The 22,580-nt window shown below is 39.3% G+C and overlaps 2 protein-coding genes across 6 annotated transcripts; one reads left to right on the top strand and one right to left on the bottom strand.

The window, feature by feature from the left end:
• Nucleotides 1-1,356: 1,356 nt before the first annotated feature.
• Nucleotides 1,357-17,454, bottom strand: LOC124401177 (flap endonuclease GEN homolog 1). 2 transcript variants are annotated; one of them, XM_046873235.1, is made up of 14 exons: nucleotides 17,261-17,454; nucleotides 16,085-16,254; nucleotides 15,722-15,926; nucleotides 13,556-13,732; nucleotides 12,700-12,810; nucleotides 12,515-12,588; nucleotides 10,324-10,409; nucleotides 9,794-9,944; nucleotides 8,844-8,880; nucleotides 8,684-8,764; nucleotides 6,631-6,761; nucleotides 4,848-4,909; nucleotides 4,095-4,244; nucleotides 1,357-2,567 (listed from the first exon to the last, which is right to left on the bottom strand). In XM_046873235.1, the coding sequence occupies exons 2-14, from the start codon at nucleotides 16,243-16,245 to the stop codon at nucleotides 1,417-1,419; spliced, it is 2,577 nt and encodes an 858-aa protein (XP_046729191.1). In that variant the 5' UTR covers nucleotides 16,246-16,254; nucleotides 17,261-17,454; the 3' UTR covers nucleotides 1,357-1,416. The 2 variants fall into 2 exon arrangements, with proteins under 2 accessions (XP_046729191.1, XP_046729190.1); XM_046873234.1 differs by having other exon boundaries at nucleotides 17,265-17,453.
• Nucleotides 17,455-20,164: 2,710 nt separating this feature from the next.
• ost4 (oligosaccharyltransferase complex subunit 4 (non-catalytic)) lies at nucleotides 20,165-21,616 on the top strand. Of its 4 annotated transcripts, XR_006928542.1 has the most exons (4): nucleotides 20,165-20,179; nucleotides 20,313-20,457; nucleotides 21,055-21,194; nucleotides 21,516-21,616. XR_006928542.1 is itself a non-coding variant. In XM_046873236.1 (2 exons), exon 1 carries the CDS (start codon nucleotides 21,056-21,058, stop codon nucleotides 21,167-21,169), a length of 114 nt encoding a protein of 37 aa, XP_046729192.1. In that variant the 5' UTR covers nucleotide 21,055; the 3' UTR covers nucleotides 21,170-21,194; nucleotides 21,516-21,616. The 4 variants fall into 4 exon arrangements, 1 of the variants encoding a protein (XP_046729192.1); XR_006928541.1 differs by lacking the exon at nucleotides 20,165-20,179 and having other exon boundaries at nucleotides 20,300-20,457; XR_006928540.1 differs by lacking the exons at nucleotides 20,165-20,179; nucleotides 20,313-20,457 and adding an exon at nucleotides 21,354-21,433.
• The last annotated feature ends 964 nt before the right edge of the window (nucleotides 21,617-22,580 follow it).

The following is a 22,580-nucleotide window of genomic DNA, read 5'->3' as shown; positions in this document are numbered from 1 at the left end:
TTGATGCAAACTTTTAATTAATTAATTAATTATTTAAATGTAAGATGTGAATTTATTTTTAGGATGAATAAAGTGATTAATCAAATCAATAAATCAATCAGTAAAAGCTAATGTTCTGAAATCTGCTGATGTTGCAGCAAAACCACACACACACACACACACACACACACACACACACACACACACACACACACATTTAAAAGAACAGCAAAACATATTACTATATACTTATTTCACATACTTTGTTTCTATATTAATAAATACAATCTTTATCGATTTTTTTTACAATTATTTTTAATAGCAACACTGCAGTAGCAGATAAAAACGAATTAATATCCTAAAACACGTGGATACGGGGCATTTTAATGGTGCAACATAACTATTACTAATTTATTTCGATTCTAATCATTATTATTAATAGAAGTTAAGCTATTTTACTTTTAGCTATCTATTATTTATGAACAATAATCATTTTTAATAAACTTACTAAAATAATTATTGAATAATCGGATGTACTGTTTTTAAACAACTTTAATTTGATGACAAAATGATATGGACTATTAGTAGTAAAACTAATAAACAATAAATTTTCTTTATTGTAAATAGTTTATTATTGTTATAAAGACAAGCTATATCCCCTGTCTAGGGTTTATTCGTATTTTACTTGTTTTATTTTATTAAATATTATTGGTTATGGTGACAGAAATTTCCAGTTGCACATTTTTATAAAAAGATGAATTAAAGAAGAAAAAACAATCTGGTATTGCACATTTTTTGAAAAAGAAATAAATAAAATGACAAAATATTATTGCATTTTTATTTATTTTAAATGTGCAACACCACTTTTTTTTCATCTTATTTTATTATTATTATTATTAAGTGAGTATTTGAGTAGCTATAGGCTACTTTGGAGTGTTCAATGTATGCCAACAAATAAAATAAGGCAAAAAAAATAATAAAAAGAAAAAAAAGAACCTGCTCCACTACCATCTCGTGTGAGTTTTGCAGCTGTCCATGCGCTCCTGCTGTACAGACCTCTCAAAGCTTTCATGTCTGAAAAGGTGTGCAACATGGCACTACATGGGCCGAGGAAGACCAACACCGAGTGCGCAATAAAAGCTTGCCATGTTTAAAAGATCTGTGCGAGGAAAAGGAAGTGACACATTTTGTTTTAACGTCCTTATTAGTACTCAGCTGTTACTCCGTGGCACAAAATCAACACGTGGCTCGGTGGCCTGGTAGGAAGTTAATCGGATGTTAATTCAAAGGCGAGAAGTGACGACGGGTTATTGGTGTATAGAAACTGAGAGATGTGGAAATGTGGTGAATATTAAAAAAAGACCAACCCACACTTTATTAAAAATGATGAAGAATTTACTAAAAATCAGTTGAATTGAACGAATAAAAAACATTTATTTATTTGTTAAGTTTCAGTTTCAGCCTCTCAGCAAGTGGCAAAGGGCTACAAATCGATGCATCGTCATCATCGTCGTCGTCGTCATCATCAGCGTTTTTTGTGGGCGTATGTTTGAGAGGATTTGTTCGCGTGATGTGCGGTTGTTTTTTAGGCGTTGTGGAATCTGCCACATGGTGTGTGTCTACAGAATTTGTCCACTCGTTGCATCTGTCCTGTGTAATATGTTTTTGTGCCTGAATCCCTGATTTAGGTTTGTTGATGGTTTTTAGTTTGCGTTGGTTCTGACTGGTTAACGGCCGATTCTCCACCTCACTCTCATCGCCGGAAGATTCTTGTCTTCGACAAACGCTCGTCTTCCACACTCTTTCTGTATTTGAATCGTTGGACGGTCTGCTCAATTGTTTCACCTTGGAAAATTTGTATTTTGGTGGAGCCCGGACCGGGACCGGGTCCAGGACAGGAACAGACACTTTGGGCTGCTTTGAATCAAGAGCTGTGATTCTGCTTAGCTTTGATTTTTGGTACAGTGGCAGAAGAGGTACTTTAGGATTCTCGGATAATGGCTTGTGCTCTGAACTTAAAGCAACTGATTCCTTCTCTTCATTATTCCCAGAGCCAGAACACTTTACCGTGTTCCTTAAGCGGACCCTTTCCATCAGTGAACTTCGACACAATTCCACACAATCCGACTGCGCTTCATTAGATGAGCGTCGCGTTTCGGTTCCTTCGTCTGATCTGTTCGCCGGTTGTAGATCGGATTTATGGTGTTGAGTCTGAGGAGATGGAGCAGCAGTGAAGGACTGAGCATCCCAGTCTATGCTGCTCAAGTGAAGCTCATTAATCACTACAGATACTGAAAGGGATGTCTGGGCTTGAGATGATGCTCCTGTATGGCAGGGGAACGCAAGCTGTGAGGAAGGAGAGACCTCGGAGGCTGACCGGATTTCGTGAGAGTGTACAGTGAGATTTGATGGAGGAACAATGGAACAATGGTCAAGATCACTCTCTAGAACTGGGGTCGTCTCTAAGCCTTTTTCTGAGGATTTGACGGGTTCGAGACATGAACTTTTGAGTGACATCTGCGCAAAAAGATCCGTGACTCTGTCAGAGGAAACAGCCGCCTTCTCTTTTTCTGCTTTCGGTTTCTTTTCTGTTGACAGAACAGGTTTGCATTAAAAGGGAAAAAAGATTTTTAAAAATCGATAAAATCTTTGTCAGGAATAAAAATACATTAATAACAAATGCTCGAAGATAAACGCTAATTTTAGAAATTACAGCCGAGGATATTCTCCCAAGTTACATTTATTATTGAGGTGTTATAGTGTTAAATTTTGATAGATGTTTAGGTTTACCTCCTGCTACAAAATAAGTGTCTGGGTGTAGGATAGACATAATAAAGGAATATCGTGGTCGCACTTTTCTTAAAGAATGTACAGAAACATGGACGGTTATTTGTAACATGAAATCAGGAAAATAGGAGGGTGAGGGTGGGTGAAGGAGAGGAAACTTGTGTGTGTGTTACAGGCCAGTGAAAGCAGGTTAAATTGACAGGGACTCCTGTGCAACACCTCGTGTTAATCAAAGTGTTTGAGTGCAGAACGACTGCTGGGATCTGGCTGGGTAAGTGTGAGGGGTTAGCGAGCCAAACACCGCCGGGTGTCACAATCACAGTTCGAGGCTTTGATCTTTGCCACATCACAGAAGGAAAAGCTCATTTACTTAACCACCCAAGAAATTGTCAGGATCACTGGGTTTCGCCAGCGGACACAGCAGCCTGCTTCACTAACAAGGTCACCGATGTATTAAGTATCCGCAAACTTAATGAGCGATTTCTGCCACTTTAAATACAGGGCCCGACAAAACTATCCCTCCCCCCTCCACACTTATTTAAAAAAAAAAAAAAAAAAAAAAAAAAGTTCGGTGTATATATAACAATATATATGTAAAAAATTATTTACTCATATAATAGATGAAAGTATTTAATTTTAGAATCGAATAAAAATAATGTTTCATTACAATCACTCTAGAATTATTTCCACTTACTGAGATCGAATGAAAGCAATAATCAGCCTTTTTGGCTCACAATAGCATCAATGTTTGGTTAGGAAAGGATATCTTACCATTTTTTAACTATTTGTGGATCGTTGATGGTTTGGAGGCTGATCTGTGGGCATGTACTCATGAATATTTAATGCTTAATCTTACTAACATTATTAATGATTGTGAATAGCAATTCGACTTTGTGCAAGGATATTTTAGATATTTGATTGGAGGAAAAAAAAATAAAAAACAAGATTGCTTCTGTCAGGAGGAAGAGATTCGAACATTGGTACTCGATCGCTGAAATGCTTAAAGAAGCAAAAGAAATCGACATTATGTAAAAACGTAAGCTGTTTTTTGCATACAGACTTGTTTTTGCAGACATCCTGAGATGTTACAGAAAGAAATTCAATGGCGTGAGGGTGCCAATAATTTTAGAACGAGTGTAGTAAGAATTGCAATCACAAAGAATTCATATGATCAAGAGCAGAATAATGAGCTATGGCATGCAAATTTGGGTCACAGTCATGAAAAAACCCATAATTTAATACACTCAATGCAAAACAATGATATGGAATTAAAAGAAGTTGAGTCCGAAGTGCTGAATGTGTGAAAGGAGGGAAAAACAGGGACATACTTTTCAACTTGTTGTCCTTGGCCTCGGCTGTTTCCTTGTGGAAGAGCTGGACAATGTCTGGGAAAGCTACGGTGAACAGGTTTTCCTCTTCCACGGTGCTCACTACGTCCGACTGGTCCTGAGGGCCGTCCTCAGGAAACACGTAATGATCTGCGTTTTCAAGAGAATGTGCACACAAGATCGGGTCCTTTTACTTTGCTTCACAATCGTTTGGTGTGAGGATGAAAAAAAAATATTTTTCACATTAGATGTTAAAATTATCAAATATTTAGATACAAAGTGATGGATTTTTTGCTTGAATAAATCCTAAATAATCGTTACTAAATGCATGAAAAGAATGAGATCATCGTCCCCCTCAGTTTGCAAATCTCCCTTCATTTTATTATTTTTTTTTAATGTGTTAGCATGGATCGGGTGAGTGCAGGACACGAGGACTTCACAGTTTTCACAGGAAGCGAAGTTTAGCACGTCAGGATGTTACATTTGTTCCATCACCTGCGACTCACAAATCACACCACCAATCTCCTTCACGTCTGCTTTCACAACAAGACACTAACAAGAAGCCGCAGTGACGCTTGTCACACGTTCAGACCTACAGGACTCTGTGCCTGAACAAGAAATATTTTAAAACCTGAATACCTGGCCTGTGTGATGGATGCTAATCACTGTATATAATTACCCTTGAAGAATAGATTATCAGTATTGTAAATGTATTCAGATTTCAGATTCGTTTGAGATAAAAAAAAATCTCACCTGGTTTCCTCCAGACGATTTCGAAGCAGGAGACACCGTTCCTTACGCGTCGCTTGTGTATTCTGTGTAACAAACAGCAATTTGGCTCCAAGTAAATCACTTGTACTTTGACTTGCTTTTGGAATAATTTCAGCATATTTTTATTTTATACCCTAGGAAAAAAAACATGGACTCCTCCATGAGTGTGTGCTTTGCTAATCTAGCCAGCTAGATTAGCCATAGCCTTAAGAACCATTCCTGTACTTCTTAATGGTGTCCACACATCTCTGCACTGTTACTGCCTCATATTTATTCACTGTACATATGCTTACGTATTTATATATATATAGTAGACTGGTTATTTAGCTGCTAATTTTTAAATGCCATAATCTTATAACCTTCACTTCTGCACATTACTCTTTAATGCACTTGGCCTCAAAACCATTCCTGTACTCTAAATTGATGTCCACACATCTCTGCACTGCTACTGCCTTTATATTTACTCACTTTACATATGTTTACATATTTATCACTTGCTGTAAATATGCCATATATTTATCTGCACTTTTGCACGACTGCTACATTTTGCACTTCTGGTAGATGCCAAACTGCATTTCGTTGCTGTGTACCTGTACAATGCAATGACAGTAAAGTTCTTTCTTTCTTTCTTTCTTTCTTTCTTTCTTTCTTTCTTTCTTTCTTTGTCTGTCTGTCTGTCTGTCTGTCTGTCTGTCTGTCTGTCTATCAAGCATCGAGTTCCTGAGGTATTTATGTTCTCAAAACAATAATCTGTGAGACCAATGTTAAAGATTTAACCACCTAATGTACCTCCGGATGTATCCACAAAAGCAAGTCGATTCTAAAAAATATACATTTTAATGTTTTCATATTATTAATATTTATATATATTTAGCAAACAATCTAATTAAAAGCGCTTATTTTCTTTATCTTTTTATTGGCAAAGAGTTCCATCACAGTTTCTCAGGTAAAAAAAAAATAATAATAAAAAAATTATCAAAATTGAAAGCAAAGAATTTAAACTGACGGGGAAAAAAATTATTTGCCCCGTCCTGATTGAGTTTTTTGCATATCCGTCACTCTTAAATGATTCATCAAGCTAATTTAAATATTAAACTTTATCCCGATTAATACTAAATGTAGTTTTTAGATGATGTCAATAATTTTTGGGAAAATCTGTGAAACCCTGAAGAAACACCAGCAATTCCTCCACAACGATGTGAAATACTTATTGCAGACACCAGTTATGGCAAAAGATTGATTGCAGGTATTATTGGTTATTAGGTTTAGGGGGCAATTACTTTTTCGCCTAGGGTTTGGGACAGATTTATCTTTTTTTTTTAAGAAATGAAAACATTTAAAACCTGTATTTACTCAGGATGTCTTTGTTTAATATGAAAATTAGCTTAATGATCTAACAAAGTTTGACAAATATGCAAAAAATCTAATAAAAAAAATTCAGGGTGCAAATACTTTTTCCACAGAAGTCTCTGAAGCTAAAACTGTATATCTTTGTGTTTGTTTTCAGTCTGAAATGTCTGATTGGACATTAATATAGCGTTAATATAGGCGTTAATATAGCTTCATTTGTACTATAGCTTTAACTTCTAACAGGGATGTAGCTTGCTAGCATTCCGTTACTACGAATACTAGCATGAGGAGCTCCTACTACAACGCACATTCTGAATAATAATGCTGTCTGTCATTAGATTCTGTGAAGTTAATTTGCAAGATGAGAACATCTATCTACATAAAAACATACACCAAAATAAAAATCCCCACATACCGAATGGGTTGTATCTGAGTTGACGATTGTGTCCCTTGATTTCTGTTCATGAGCTCGGCGTAGGTCATCAGAGCAAGAACTTTCTCACTGGTGTAATGTTTGGGCCACTCCATCTTGTCCAGAGCAAAATTCTAAAAGGGAACAACAATGCTATATATAATATATAGTACTATATATATATATATATATATATATATTTTGTAGACATTATTTTGGCAGATTTCCCTGGGTCTCGTATCACGATAGACCAAAAAATGTTTACGTTTTATGTTGAAATAATGAAATGTACCAATAAAAACATTCATTAAAATTTTAGTCAAAAGTTAATGCAGTACAAAAAGTAAAGAGTGCGGTGACGTGTATCTTTAACTCTGTTTTTGACATCATTTCACACTTGGACTGATAAATAAGCAGAGAAACTACGTATAGGCTACGCTACTACAGAACTGTATAATGTACGCTACATGTACTCACTATAAATCTAATATACACACACATTTTTAAAAGAATGAGTACAACCCTCACATTTCAGCAACGATTTCAGACAAGGCTATAGAAATGAAACTTGAATATATTTTAGAGTAGTCAATGTGCAGCTTGTATAGAAGTTTAGATTTAATGTCCTCTGAAAATAACTTAACATACAAGTTAGTACACCCCAAGAACTAACAGCTCCAAGTTTCATTTCTATAGTATCACCCCCTTGAGAAGATGTGAGGGGTGTACTAACTTTTGTGAGATACTGTATATTATACACATACACATTATATATATATATATATATATATATATATATATATATATATATATATATATATATACACACACACACACACACACACACACACACACACACACACACACACACACACACATACAAATACATACACATACACATACAAACACACATATATTACCCTGCTATTTTGCAAGTTCTCCCACTTAGAAGTCATGGATGTCCACTGTGAGAGACATAATCTAAAAAAAAAAAAAAATAACTATTTCAAAAATCAGCTGCAAATAAGTATTTGAACACCTGAGAAAGTCAATGTTAATATTTGGTACAGTAGCCTTTGTTTGCAATTTCAGAGGTCAAACGTTTCCTGTAGTTTTTCACCAGGTTTGCACACACTGCAGGAGGGATTTTGGCCCACTCCTCCACACAGATCTTCTCTAGATCAGTCAGGTTTCTGGCCTGTCGCTGAGAAACACAGAGTTTGAGCTCTCTCCAAAGATTCTCTATTGGGTTTAGGTCTAGAGACTGGCTAGGCCATGCCAGAACCTTGATATGCTTCTTACAGAGCCACTGCTTGGTTATCCTGGCTGTGTGCTTCGGGTTATTGTCATGTTGGAAGACACAGCCTCGACCCATCTTCAATGCCCTAAGTCATGGCCAGTCATGTTTAGCTTGACATGTTTAGCTCTTTATCATTTTCTAATGATTGCTCCATCAGTGGACCTTTTTTCACCAAGCTGCTTGGCAATTTCCCCGTAGCCCTTTCCAGCCTTGTGGAGGTGTACAATTTTGTCTCTAGTGTCTTTGGACAGCTCTTTGGTCTTGGCCATGTTAGTAGTTGGATTCTTACTGATTGTATGGGGTGGACAGGTGTCTTTATGCAGCTAACGACCTCAAACAGGTGCATCTAATTTAGGATAATAAATGTAGTGGAGGTGGACATTTTAAAGGCAGACTAACAGGTCTTTGAGGGTCAGAATTGTAGCTGATAGACAGGTGTTTAAATACTTATTTGCAGCTGTATCATACAAATAAATAGTTTAAAAATCATATATTGTGATTTCTGGATTTTCTTTTTTAGATTATGTCTCTCACAGTGGACATGCACCTACGATGATAATTTCAGACCCCTCCATGATTTCTAAGTGGGAGAACTTGCAAAATAGCAGGGTGTTTATATACTTATTTTCCTCACTGTATGTATATATATATATATATATATATATATATATATATATATATATATATATATACACACAGTATAGCCTAGGTCACAAAAATCAGACATCTAGAATCCAGTTCAGAATCCAGATAGACCTGCATGAGGAGGAGGTTGGGTTTCCGTCTTCTAAAACCGTTAACAGGTTTGTCCTTCGGAACCAGAAATTCATTGATGATCTGAAAGAAAAGATACATGTAACTAAATGGTACTAATTTAAGTCTAAAATAAAGTCTAGGAAGTATCAATGGTACTCACCTCTGTAAAAGGGAACATGTCACAGGCCAGAGTTTTCCTTTCAGCGATCATTATATATTAAAAAAAATAAATAAAAGAGAGAAAGAAGTAATACATTATTGTGGTATTTCAAGTACATAATATAACAAACAAGGACACAATTTGCTGAGCCTAGACATTTTAGCGAATGAACTGTATTTGCATAACATACAGGAGAATGGATGAGAACAAGCACTCCGATTATTTATCCGATTGTCTGATGGTGTTGATTAGTTTTATAGTAGCGCATGTTAAGATGGGGACGGTTTCTGCATAGAAATGCTTGTTTAGTCAGTGCTTTGTAGGGTTTTAGCGAGTGTAGTGCATCTCCGGAACGTGAAGAACTCTTCAGATCTGCCCCGATTCCTTTCGACCCGGCGAGCTCAAGTATTTTGGGGATGGATTTGGACTGTAATTAATATCAACAGTCTACTACAATGGCTCAGGACCAGTTTAGCACCAATCACTGAACAGCACACCTTAACAATGATGGAATTGTTATGAATGGATATTCGGTGAGTCTGGTTCCTCTGAAGGTTTCTTCTAGAGCAACTTATAATTTTACAACTAAGCAGCTGAGGTTTAAGGGCTGTGCTGAAGGGGCCAAGGGTCTGTCCCTTGCACTTCAATAACTGTCTGGTTTTACTCTGCAAAATCAGATATCAGAAGACTAAAAATGACTGTTTGGACTTTGGATTATAGGTGCTCCCCTGGCCACCTTTCAAGAACTGTATACATCCAGATTGAGGATAAGGGGCTCCGAAAATTACCCTCTCATCCAAGCCGTCTCCTTTTTTAACTTTTGCCGCCTGGCCGGCTCCACGGATCACAGAACCTTTCTTCCCCCAGGCAACCTATTCTGCATGTTAATTTCATATTTTCAACTTCTGTGGAGTTCGCTAGAAATTTCAGTCATAATCTTTGCCTCTAACTTTTTGATGATGGTTTCGACCGAGGAGGCCTGGCGAGCGTGCTCGGTGCGGTGCCAGTCACAGGGACACTGCGAGTCATAGTCTTGAGGCTGGCAGAATTTCTCGCTGCCGCAGAACACACAGCCACTGCGCTCGTGAGCTTTAGCAGAACCTGCCACATTTGGGAGAAGGAGAGAATTACAGGTGGACTGGTACGGGATTTTACTGAGAACCAAACAAACATACTCCATGTAAAATAGTACTGATCTGTATTATGTAAATAAAAAAGAAAACATTACTGAATCATGGAAATGTGCTAAAGGAAATGAATATATGAATGATATATAATAAATATAATATAGCGCTCTCCATGCAGCGCGCAGTCTCACGTGAAAAAACAAACAGCACATGGCGTCACTGATTCTAGAAGCCCAAAACACTGAGTGACTCTGTCTAAGGGGACAAGTCCATCCACACTGTGGGTGGGTGGGTGTGCAGGTGGCTGGATGGTTGGATAATGTAATGTATATTGCAATGTGTGGTAACCTCACCAGGGTGACGGCACACCAGACAGTGGGTGACCTTCTTCACAGGAAACTCCTGAACATCGTAAGTGGATTTCCTCCAATCACTGAATCTATAAAAAAACAGTCGATAAACCACCAAATGACTCAAACCTCCTCTTTCCATCTTATGCTAAAATGGGACCATATTAAGGAGCAAGCAGCAAAATGACTATCTGAAAGGCACAAAGCAAACATACTGCCCTGTCTTGAATCTACAAATTCAATTTTTGCTGTTCCTGGGCTCTCATATAGCTCAAAGAAATTGACCCCCTTGTCGCCTGGAGATCCAGATCATGCAACCATGGCAGGGAGATTAAAAGAGCTAAACTGACTGTGCGCTCATGGTGGGAGGAGCCTACTCATCTCTCGATCGTCAATTAAAGCGAGATTAGTCAGTCAGGGGTGTATGTATATATATATATATATATATATATATATATATATATATATATATATATATATATATATATATATATATATATATATATATATACAGGAGTGCAGAATTATTAGGCAAGTTGTATTTTTGAGGATTAATTTTATTTGAGGATTTAATTTGAACAACAACCATGTTCTCAATGAACACAAAAAACTCATTAATATCAAAGCTGAATATTTTTGGAAGTAGTTTTTAGTTTTAGCTATTTTAGGGGATATCTGTGTGTGCAGGTGACTATTACTGTGCATAATTATTAGGCAACTTAACAAAAAACAAATGCATACCCATTTCAATTATTTATTTTACCAGTGAAACCAATATAACATCTCAACATTCACAAATATACATGTCTGACATTCAAAACCAAACAAAAACAAATCAGTGACCAATATAGCCACCTTTCTTTGCAAGGACACTCAAAAGCCTGCCATCCATGGATTCTGTCAGTGTTTTGATCTGTTCACCATCAACATTGCAGCAGCAACCACAGCCTCCCAGACACTGTTCAGAGAGGTGTACTGTTTTCCTCCTTGTAAATCGCACATTTGATGATGGACCACAGGTTCTCAATGGGGTTCAGATCAGGTGAACAAGGAGGCCATATCATTAGATTTTCTTCTTTTATACCCTTTCTTGCCAGCCACGCTGTGGAGTACTTGGACGTGTGTGATGGAGCATTGTCCTGCATGAAAATCATGTTTTTCTTGAAGGATGCAGACTTCTTCCTGTACCACTGCTTGAAGAAGGTGTCTTCCAGAAACTGGCAGTAGGACTGGGAGTTCAGCTTGACTCCATCCTCAACCCGAAAAGGCCCCACAAGCTCATCTTTGATGATACCAGCCCAAACCAGTACTCCACCTCCACCTTGCTGGCGCCTGAGTCGGACTGGAGCTCTCTGCCCTTTACCAATCCAGCCACGGGCCCATCCATCTGGCCCATCAAGACTCACTCTCATTTCATCAGTCCATAAAACCTTAGAAAAATCAGTCTTGAGATATTTCTTGGCCCAGTCTTGACGCTTTCAGCTTGTGTGTCTTGTTCAGTGGTGGTCGACTTTCTGCCTTTCTTACCTTGGCCATGTCTCTGAGTATTGCACACCTTGTGCTTTTGGGCACCCAGTGATGTTGCAGCTCTGAAATATGGCCAAACTGGTGGCAAGTGGCATCTTGGCAGCTGCACGCTTGACTTTTCTCAGTTCACGGGCAGTTATTTTGCGCCTTGGTTTTTCCACACGCTTCTTGCGACCCTGTCGACTATTTTGAATGAAACGCTTGATTGTTCGATGATCACGCTTCAGAAGCTTGGCTATTTTAAGACTGCTGCATCCCTCTGCAATATATCTCACTATTTTTGACTTTTCTGAGCCTGTCAAGTCCTTCTTTTGACCCATTTTGCCAAAGGAAAGGAAGTTGCCTAATAATTATGCACACCTGATATAGGGTGTTGATGTCATTAGACCACACCCCTTCTCATTACAGAGATGCACATCACCTAATATGCTTAATTGGTAGTAGGCTTTCCAGCCTATACAGCTTGGAGTAAGACAACATGCATAACGAGGATGATGTGGTCAAAATACTCATTTGCCTAATAATTCTGCACTCCCTGTATATATATATATATATATATATATATATATTTTTATTTTATTAATGTTTGAATAATGCCAACTATGAGCAGTTATTGTGTGATGCTTCGGTTATAAAACCCCCCAGTTGGAAATGTTTTTGCACCTACTTTTGGAGAAGAGTCGTGTCTTTTAAATTCTGTATAAATTTAAGAGCTTGTTCTTTCCCGATGCCTGGAACACCCTGAAGGGCCAAAAAAAAAGAAAAGAAAAAAAGCATTTAGCTTAAAATATTCACTCAAATGGCCATCATATACAGTGCATGCCAATAATCTCTGTGTAGCCTTTAGCATACTTTAGGAATGTAGTCACAGCCGAGGAGCACGGCCAGGCCCACGAGTGTCTCTCGCTTCATTTGCAGCTCCGTCTTTATTCTGGACATCTTATAGCAGTCTATCTGAGGGTCCTGATATGTGAATGAAAGAGAGAAGGCAAAATACAGGAAATTAAACAGGATAGATCATTGTATAATAAGGATATGCAGGCATTTTAAGTAGATCATTCTGTTTTGATGATTCATCAGCACCGAAAGTTGATCAAATTTCAGCGAAAATCCATACTTATAGTTTTTCCCGGGTCGCGTCTGCACTGGAATGCCTGAGAAGGTCCGCTGTCATTAACGAGAGTGGCCTCTAGAGGCGAATCACTGAATGACACTGAATTCTATGTGCTGTTTGTTTAGACACTACTGTACTTCATTAATGTCAGTTCATAGTGCATTAACTAGTTAACAAACGAAGCAATTTAATTATGTATATGTAAATGTTGAAATAAACAATACTTCTAAAGCATTTATTAACTTCATTACCGTTACATGTTTAAAAGGTACAACCGTTTCTTTTCTTAAAAGTTCATATAACCGTGTGTAGAAATATTACTAATAAGAAAAAAGTCATGGCCTGAGGACAAGAAGAAAAGCTGAGCCATGGTAAAAAAAAAAAAAAAAAATGTATAAAACTGACATCTGGTCCAGAATGCTTCTTCATGTTTGGCTTCTATTAGGCCATCGTAGACCTCATTATTGATCACGAGTTGAGACGATCTGTCAAAACGTTACTTGCACCACCTTGGGGTTTGGGGGCAAGAGTTTTGTATTCATGGGTAGACAATGAGGTGGGCTCATGCGTGTTTTACGGTATATAAGAAAGGACCTTTGTGTTCATGTTGAAGTTTCTGTAGACGGTTTGTGCGCCGTACAGAAAAGCGTCGCCATCACTCGTGATGCAGCCGTCCACCAAACCCTGCGCGTCCAAAAATGCACACATGGCCTCTGCCTCGCCCGCTGCAGACACCCATGGGATTCCCAAATAGTCTAACATATCAGAACACTGAAACACACACACACACACACACACACACACACACACACACACGTTATTTTATATATTAATATTTACTACCTCATCTTTCCTTTTTTTGCACAATAATCAGCCTCATATTTTTTTATTGTTTATATACAGTGCATCTGGAAAGTTTTCATAGCCTTTCACTTTTAAATCATTTTTTTCCTCAAGATTCTATAAACAAAACCCCATAATGACAATGTGAAAGAAGTGCTTTCAATTCAGTTGATTGGACATGATGTGGAAAGGCACACACCTGTCTATAGAAGGTCCCACAGTTATCAGTGAATGTCAGAGCACAAAGCAAGGAATGAAGTCCAAAGAAATGTCTGTAGACCCCCGAGACAGGATCGTATCGAGGCACAGATCTGGGGAAGGGGACAGAAAAGTTTCTGCGGCATTGAAGGTCCCAATGAGCACAGTGGCCTCAATCATCCGTAAATGGGAGAATTTTGGAACCATCAGGACTCTTCCTAGAGCGGAGCCGCCAGGCTAAACTGAGCTATCGTGGGAGAAGTTAGGGAGCTGACCAAAAACCTGATGGTCACTCAAAAAGAGCTTTAGCGTTTCTCTGTGGAGAGAGAAGAACCTTCCAGAAGAACAACCATCTCTGCAGCACACCACCAATCAGGCCTGTATGGTAGAGTGGAAAGACGGAAGCCACTCCTCAATAAAAGGCACATGACAGCCCACCTGGAGTTTGCCAAATAGCACCTGAGGGACTCTCAGACCATGAGAAACAAAACTTGAACTCTTTAGCCTGAATGCGAAGCAACATGTCTGGAGGAAACCAGGTGCCGCTCATCACCTGGCCAATACCATCCCTATAGTGAAGCATGGTGGTGGCAGCATCATGCTGTGAGGAATTAGGATCGAGGGAAAGATGAATACAGCAATGTAGAGAGTCATCCTTGATGAAAACCTGCTCCAGAGCACTCTGGACCTCAGACTGGAGCAACGGTTCATCTTCCAACAGAACAGCGACCCTCAGCACACAGACTTTACCCTGATTAAAAATCTCTGGAGAGTTCTGAAAATGGCTGTGCACTGAAGCTCCCCATCCAACCTTGAGAGGTTCTGCCAAGAAGAATTTTAGAAACTCAAAAAAGATTTGAGGCTGTAATTGGTGTCAAAGGAGCTTCAACAAGTAAAGGCTGTAAGTACTAATGTACATGAGATTCTTACTTTTTTTTTTTTTTTTTAATTTGTAGAAATTTTACACAAACTTCTTTCACATTGTCATTACGAGGTTTTGTTTGTAGAATCTTGAGGAAAAGAATAAATGAATTCATTTTGAAATAAAGCCATACCATAACAAAAGCGAACATTTTCCAGATGCACTGTATTTACATATATATTAATGACCTTGTTTTCCTTTTTTTTCTTTTAATCACTCCGTCATTACCTCATCTTGCTTGTTTTCTTTGCTTGCTTTCCCCTCTACAATATTTGCCAACAAATTTTTTTTTGCACAATATTCACTATTTCATCTTTTGATTTTTTTGTTGCAAAACAAAGTTGCTTTTCAAACCACACATCTTGCACAAACGAACTTGATCAGGTAATAAGTGTCATGCGGCCTTCACAGAATATAAATGCAAAATGCTGACACTTCGATTTACTCCGCATTGTTTCTATTGTCACTGTAAATCCCATTTGATCTTTTTATTTTACATCAGTATTCTTTTTTTTTTAATGGTATCCTTTAATCATTAACTCTTTTGATGTAATGAGCGTTTGACTACACGTCTGCATGTGTCTTAGGGGGTTAAGGCATTGGACTTTGGACCTGAAGGTCCAAGCTGCCACTTTTGGGCCCCTGAGTAAGGCCCTTAACCCCAAATCTGTTCAGATATATAAATAAGATGCATATAAGTCACGATATATAAATGCATCTGCTAAATGCCATAAATGTGAAAATTTCCTTCTCCCGCAGCACACACACACACACACACACCCCCACCCAAACATTACCTCTCTGAGCACAGCTTTAAATCGCCCCCTGCTGGTGTTTTTGACCGTTCCTGGTTTTGAGACGCTTTTGGTTTTGCTTCCACGGAACCCCATCTCTGTTCTCTTGCTCATAGTCTCGGCCTTGATCTTGGGAGCTTCTCCTTCCATCACAAAAACCAGCTTGATGCCCATCCGAAGGAGGGACGAGGCGCGGAAAAACAAATTGCTGCCAGAAGAATTTCAAGTGTCCAGTGAGATAAACGTATGCAACAAACAACAACGTGTTCGATAAATGGTTTCATTCGGTGTGCAGCCTGTAGAGGCCGATTGAGGTTAAATCACATTACAATGAATGTAAAAAAAAAATAAATAAAAGGTTTTTACCGTAGGTGGGGTTTTGTGACTTTCCCCATCATGCCCTGGACGTGCTGGGCCTCACAGATCCACAGGCTGAGATCCACAGCCAGAGTTTTCCCCGTGAGACTGTACAGCGGGACGGATTCCTGCACTGGACTCAGGATCGACCACAGATCGTTCACACCCATGACTGAGAGCTGAGAGATATTATATATACAAGAATTAGAAATGTCGCAGTGTGATTGTGAATAAAGTGTCCATGTGCTGGTCTTGAGGTGTCACTGTGCCGTTCCATTCCAGCGTTAAAGTTGTGCAATTGTCCAGGGACTAGATGCTAGGTTCCTGGTTTAGACTTCTAATTGTCTACAGCAAGAAGCTCCTCCTCATTCTCTCTGTGTTTCCTTCAAGGAGCGAGATCGCTTCCCTGAACGCAACAGAGACAAGAGCCCATTTTTGGGACGGCTGAGGTCCTCCACTATCTTCCTGGCCCGGAACCACTCGCTGTAGATGTCCTGCAGATAGGACAGATTTTTTCTTTTCTCACCGGGAGAAAGTTGATTATTATTTCTAGGACAGTTTCCTGGATTAACCATGACAGCACCCCACCCTGCTGATACCTGACACACCAGTGAGATTCGTGTGTGTGTGTGTGCGAAGGCAATATGAGATGCAGCAGAGCAGTACTTTAGTCTGTCAAGCTGTCCCCCCTCCTGCATTATGCTGATTTTTTTTTGTGTGTGTGTGTGTGTGTGTAACATTGCATTGATCACTGCGCTTGTGCATTATTCTGAGTGTGTGTGTCCCTGTGTAAAACATTGCATGCACATATTCCTGGTTATGTGTGTGTAGATCACTACATGTGCATTATTCAGATTGTATGTGTGAGTGTGTGTGTAAAACATTGCATGCACATATTCCTGGTTATGTGTGTGTGTAGATCACTGCATGTGCATGGTACTAATTGTTTGTGTGTGTGTGTGTGTGTGTGTGTGTGTGTGTGTGTGTGTGTGTGTGTGTGTGTGTGTCACTTTGTGTGCAATCGCGGAGTGTGTGTATATCATTGTTTTTACATTATATTGAGTGTGCGTGACACTTCTTGTGCATAAAGCAGTGTGCGCACGTATATCTGTGTGTGTGTGTGTGTGTGTGTGTGTGTGTGTGTGTGTGTGTGTGTGTGTGTGTGTGTGTGTGTGTGTGTGTTACCTACTAATACTAGATTGAATAGATCCTGTATCTCGTAGAGACGTTTGCCGGTCAGTAAACACTACACAGATAATCAGAACATCCACAACAGAAGTGTTTTGAATTTCCTCTTCGGCGCCAACTCCTGTCTCTTTCCTTAAGCCTCTATCCGACCTGAGCCCCCTGCTGCCGGGGAGAGTTATTACAGCCCTTACACCAACAGGGCCGCTCATAATAAATAAAAAGATGATTTAAAAAATTAAAATAAAATAAAATAATACTATATATATATATATATATATATATATATATATATATATATATATATATATATATATATATATATATATATATATATATATATAACGGCACAAATTTAATAACACGCAATTAATTCTTCTTCATCTTTCTGCTGCTCCCATTAGGGGTCACCACAGCGAATCATCAGTCTCCATACCTCCCCGTCCTCTACATCTGCCTATTTCAAACCAACTACCTGCGTCTTCCTTCACCACATCCATAAACCTCCTCTATGGGCTTTCATATTTGCTCCTTCCTCATGGCTCCATCCTCAGCATTCTCCTACCGATATACCCCATGTCCCTCCTCTGCACATGTCCAAATATCTCAATTAGGCCTCTTTCACTTTGTCTAGAAAATGTCCCATATGCGCTGTCCCGCTAATAAACTTATTTCTAATCTTGTCCATCGTCGTCATGCCCAATGAAAATCTCAACATCTTCAGCTCTGCTACCTCCAGCTCCACCTCCTGTCTTTTACTCAATGCCACTGTCTCTAAACCATACAACATCGCAGGTCTCACCACAGTCCTATAAACTTTCCCATTTACTCTCACAGATACTCTTCTATCACAAATCACTCCTGTCACTCTTCTCCACCCACTCCACCCTGCCTGCACTCTTTTCTTCACTTCTCTAAAACACTCTCCATTACTTTGCACTGTTGACCCCAGGGACCTGAACTCCTCCACCTTCTCCACCTCTTCACCCAGCAACCGCACCACTCCACTGCCCTCCCTCTAATTCACACACATGTACTCTGTCTTACTCCTACTGCAGGTCTGCACATCTCCCTTATTCTTAAAGATCGGTACCAGCACACTCCTTCTCTATTCCTCAGGCATCCTCTCACCTTCCAAAATCTTGTTGAACTGCATCTCTTCTAAACATCTCCATGCCATACGGTCCTACCAAATTTCCACTCTTCATCCTTTGACTTTCATCTTGATAGCTGCTCTCACTTCCTCCTTGCTAATCCTATCCACTTCCTGCTTCACCGTCTCCATATCATCCAACCTTCTCTCTCTCTCATTTTCCTCATTCATCAGCTGCTAAAAATACTCAATCCATCTTCTCAACACACTCTCCTCACTAGTCAACACATTTCCATCCCCATCCTTTATTGTTCTTACTTGCAACACATCCTTCCCAGCTCGGTCCCTCTGTCTGGCATATCGCTACAAATCATTTTCTCCTTCCTTAGTGTCCAACTTCTCCTACAGCTCCTCATATGCCTTTTCCTTTCGTCACATCCCTCTTTACCTCCTTGTACTCCAGCCTAATTTTCTCATCACTCTGTCGATCCCAATTCTGTTTCTCCAACCTCTTTTTCTTTATGCTCTCCTGCACTTCCTCATTCCACCAGCACGTCTCCTTGTCTTCCTTTCTAATTCCAGAGGTCACACCAAGTATCTTTCTAGCTGCCTTCCTTATCACTTCTGCAGTAGGTGCCCAATCACCCAACCCCTGTCTAACCTCTTACCTAAATCTCACACTACACTCTTCCTCCTTTAGTTTCCACCATCTTATTTTTCCTTTAGTCCTCACTCTCCTCCTTTTCTTCTTCACCTCCAAAACCATCCTACAGACCACCATCCGATGCTGTCTAGCTACACTGTCCCCTGCCAACACCTAACAGTCTCCAATCTCCATCAGGTTGCATCTCCTACATAGAACATAGTCCACCTGTGTGCACCTTCCTCCACTCTTATACGTCACCCTATGATCCTCCTTCTTCTTAAAGTAAGTGTTCACCACTGCCATTTCCATCCTTTTAACAAAATCTACCACCATCTGCCCTTCCACATTCCTCTCCTTAAAACCATACCTACCATAACCTCCTCATCACCTCTGTTCCCTTCACCTACATGTTCATTAAAGTCTGCTTTAATTACCAATTATCTATCTATCTATCTATCTATCTATCTATCTATCTATCTATCTATCTATCTATCATGAAGATCCAAAAACAATAAATGGACCGTTTCGGTAGTCACTGGAAGCTCAGGAGCATGTTTAACGAGAGAGAGAGAGAGAGAGAGAGAGAGAGAGAGAGAGAGAGAGAGAGAGAGAAATACAGATCATTAAGTATCCGGATTGTTAAATAAAAGCCAGAGGTTGTGAAGAAGCTGGAGTCAGAGCACAGGGTCACCCATGATACAGCATGCATAGAGCAGAGAGGGTTAAGGGCCCTGCTCGAGGGCCCAACAGGGGCAATAAACTCCTAACCCAGGATAGAGCAAATGAACCTCCTCTCCTGCTCAATTGTGGGTTTTTCCCCCAAAAACACAAAATATCAAGAAGTAAAGTGAAGAAGTTCCCTGTTTGGGAATCCACTGCCTTCATATAACACTGTCCTCCACATCTGCATCTTCCAAAACAACCCCCCGCAGGTCTTCCCTCACCTCCTCTATAAACCTCAACCTTGGCCTCCTCCTGCCTGGTGCCACCATCCTCAACATTCTTCCGTCGATACACCCCATGGCACCCTTCTGCACCTGCCCAAACTATCTCAATCACCTTGTCTCCAAAACGTCCAACCTACACCATACCTCTAATAATCTTTTTTCTAATCCTGTCCCTCCATCATCATCTTCAACTCAGTCACATCCAGCTGTCTCTAAACTAAACACCATAACAGGTCTACCACAAATCACTCATGCCACTTCTTCTCCACCCTTTCTGCACTCTTTTCTTCACTTCTCCAATACCCCCTCCATCACGTTACACAGCTGACGCCTGAATAACAATGAATTAAAAACAGATATTCACAGGAAATCCGGCGCTTCTTGAACACTGCATGAGGCGGTTCCATGATGACGTGGGCTCAGGCCGCAGAAGCGGAAGTAAACGTGTAGCTGCTGCTCGGGTCTCAGTCGTGGTTCTAGTCTGAGTCCAAACTCAACTCTCACAATAAATGTAAGTTATTTATTCTATTATGCAATCAACGAGAACAAATGGCGCGTAAATACGCATAACTATTATTGAGACTTTGAATGTATATATGTAATAAAACGTATTCGGTTATCATTAGCGCGCGTGTCTTGCTAAACAAAACTACGGCTTAGCTAACACACCAAATTCAGTACAAAATTATTTTAATGAATAATTACATTATTATTCGCCACATTTATTTTTAATGATTATAAATGAAAATCTGTTTTTGTATTTATTGGTCAATCTGCTCAGGAAAAACTGACGTGTCCTTCGTGAGGGAGTCGACTCTCTTTTGCATGTGAGCCGACTCTTATGAGTCGGATCTTTTTTTAAATAATTTTCTGTCTTTAAAGTAAATAAATTAATAAGATAAACATTTCACACAAGTTCAGTCATAAATACACTAATCACAACTAAGACACATTTGCAAATTGTGCTCGTTGGAGAAGAAAATTGTATTTACGAATTGAGTCGACTCTTTGACATGTCCCAATTCATTGTTTAGAACCAGGATAGAGCTAATTTTATTTTTGTTACTGTAATAATAATAATGATTAGTTTTGTGGTTTATTCCAACAGCATGGTGACGGACGTACAACTCGCCATTTTTGCCAACATGCTGGGGGTCTCGCTGTTCCTTTTGGTGGTGCTTTATCACTATGTGGCTGTCAACAACCCAAAGAAGCTGGAATGATGGTAAAATCATCATGAATTAGAAGGTAATAAACATTATTAGTAATCCACATGACATTCTTGATCTTATAGTCTTATTGATTTGGTTTTCTGAATAATGTAGGTTTTCCCCAGTGGCTATTATGGAATCTTAAACTGTGGTTAGTCTGAATGCTTGATTCTGATTGCTTATTTGTTTTCTATAGCCAATCTTTTGATCTGTTCAGTCTGTTTGTCATGGCAGACATCTTTATACAGAAATCACAGATTTAACTTTTCAATGCTGGTAAGCAGGCATGGACAAAAGCGTGATAATCCATAGCAAGTGCCTTTTGTATTTTATATTTATTTATTTTTCTCCTCTTCAGGTGAATGACATGACCAAGGACCACCGAACGGAACAGACGACGATTCAGCCTGTAGGATTGTTCTTTTGTATGAAAATGTTAATAAATATGTAAATGATAAACTGGTTTCATCTGATTTTGTCTGAATCTTCTTCATGAATCTGATTTAAGGGAATACACACACTCAGTGACTTGTATAAAAGGTTTATGTGGTTTAAAAAAGAAATAAATAAGATTACACAGATCTGACCGAATGTTAAAGGCGCCTGTGATAAGATCAAAAAGTTTCAAGACTCGCTCCGATTACAAAAAAGTACTTTATTTATCTACGTTTACACACCATCACCTTTTAGACACTTCTGGAAGTTTCCTTTCAAAGGCGTTTCAAACACCTTCTGGAAAGGGAGCAGCCTAATCTTCAGGAAAAGGTTGAAGTCCACAGGAGCCATAACAAGTTTTGTTTCCGGCAGGAAACTCGCGTGCGAGGATCAGAATAGCACCTGGTGTCTTTCAGCACACTGACTGATGATGGTTGGTGCTCCCTGTGACTGTGTGTGAAGCTTTATCCTGCTATCTGTTGGACTGTTACAAAACTACACATTTTATTTTGTAGTGTATTTCTCTGTGGTGTCACTAAAACAGCTGAGTTGTCAAAGCTTGGACACCAGAAGACCTCCTCTAGCACTGGTCGATTATTTGAAGTCCTGCAATTTGTGAGATGGATTGGTCCAGCACAGATGGTCGATTGAATTGCGATCTCAGGAATTTCATCACCTTGAACTCTTTGTTGCGTTAAAAGCATCTACACGAGTGCCAGGACTCCATGTTTCCTGGCAGAACATCTCCCAGAGCATATGCTTTCACTGGCTCATCTTTTTCATATTAGTGCATCCAGGTGCCATCTGTACCCTATGTAAGCCATGCCCACATCCATCCCCACTTTGTAAAATACTATTAGGTTTTTTTCCACTACAAGAGAGTCTTCACAATCAAAACTTTAATTAAAATAGTACCATGTTTATCTGTCAACGTAAACAATCTATGTCGTTCAGGAGTCGGAATGCGGTGTGGAAAATGTTCATGAAG

This window comes from Silurus meridionalis, chromosome 18 (genome assembly GCF_014805685.1).
Source record: "Silurus meridionalis isolate SWU-2019-XX chromosome 18, ASM1480568v1, whole genome shotgun sequence".
Lineage (NCBI taxonomy): Eukaryota > Metazoa > Chordata > Actinopteri > Siluriformes > Siluridae > Silurus > Silurus meridionalis.
This window is presented reverse-complemented; position numbering and strand designations above follow the sequence as displayed.

Bases quoted from the DNA above. Each gene is read 5' to 3' on its own strand.
- LOC124401177 (XM_046873235.1), bottom strand. From the start codon at position 16,245: ATGGGTGTGAACGATCTGTGGTCGATCCTGAGTCCAGTGCAGGAATCC. The intron at 13,733-15,721 runs GTAATGTTTGGG...TGTGTGTTTCAG, and splicing joins TTAAAGCTGTGCTCAGAGAG to TGTTCTGATATGTTAGACTA. The intron at 6,762-8,683 runs GTCTATCTGGAT...GTTCCCTTTTAG, and splicing joins CCAACCTCCTCCTCATGCAG to AATTTTGCTCTGGACAAGAT.
- ost4 (XM_046873236.1), top strand. From the start codon at position 21,056: ATGGTGACGGACGTACAACTCGCCATTTTTGCCAACATGCTGGGGGTC.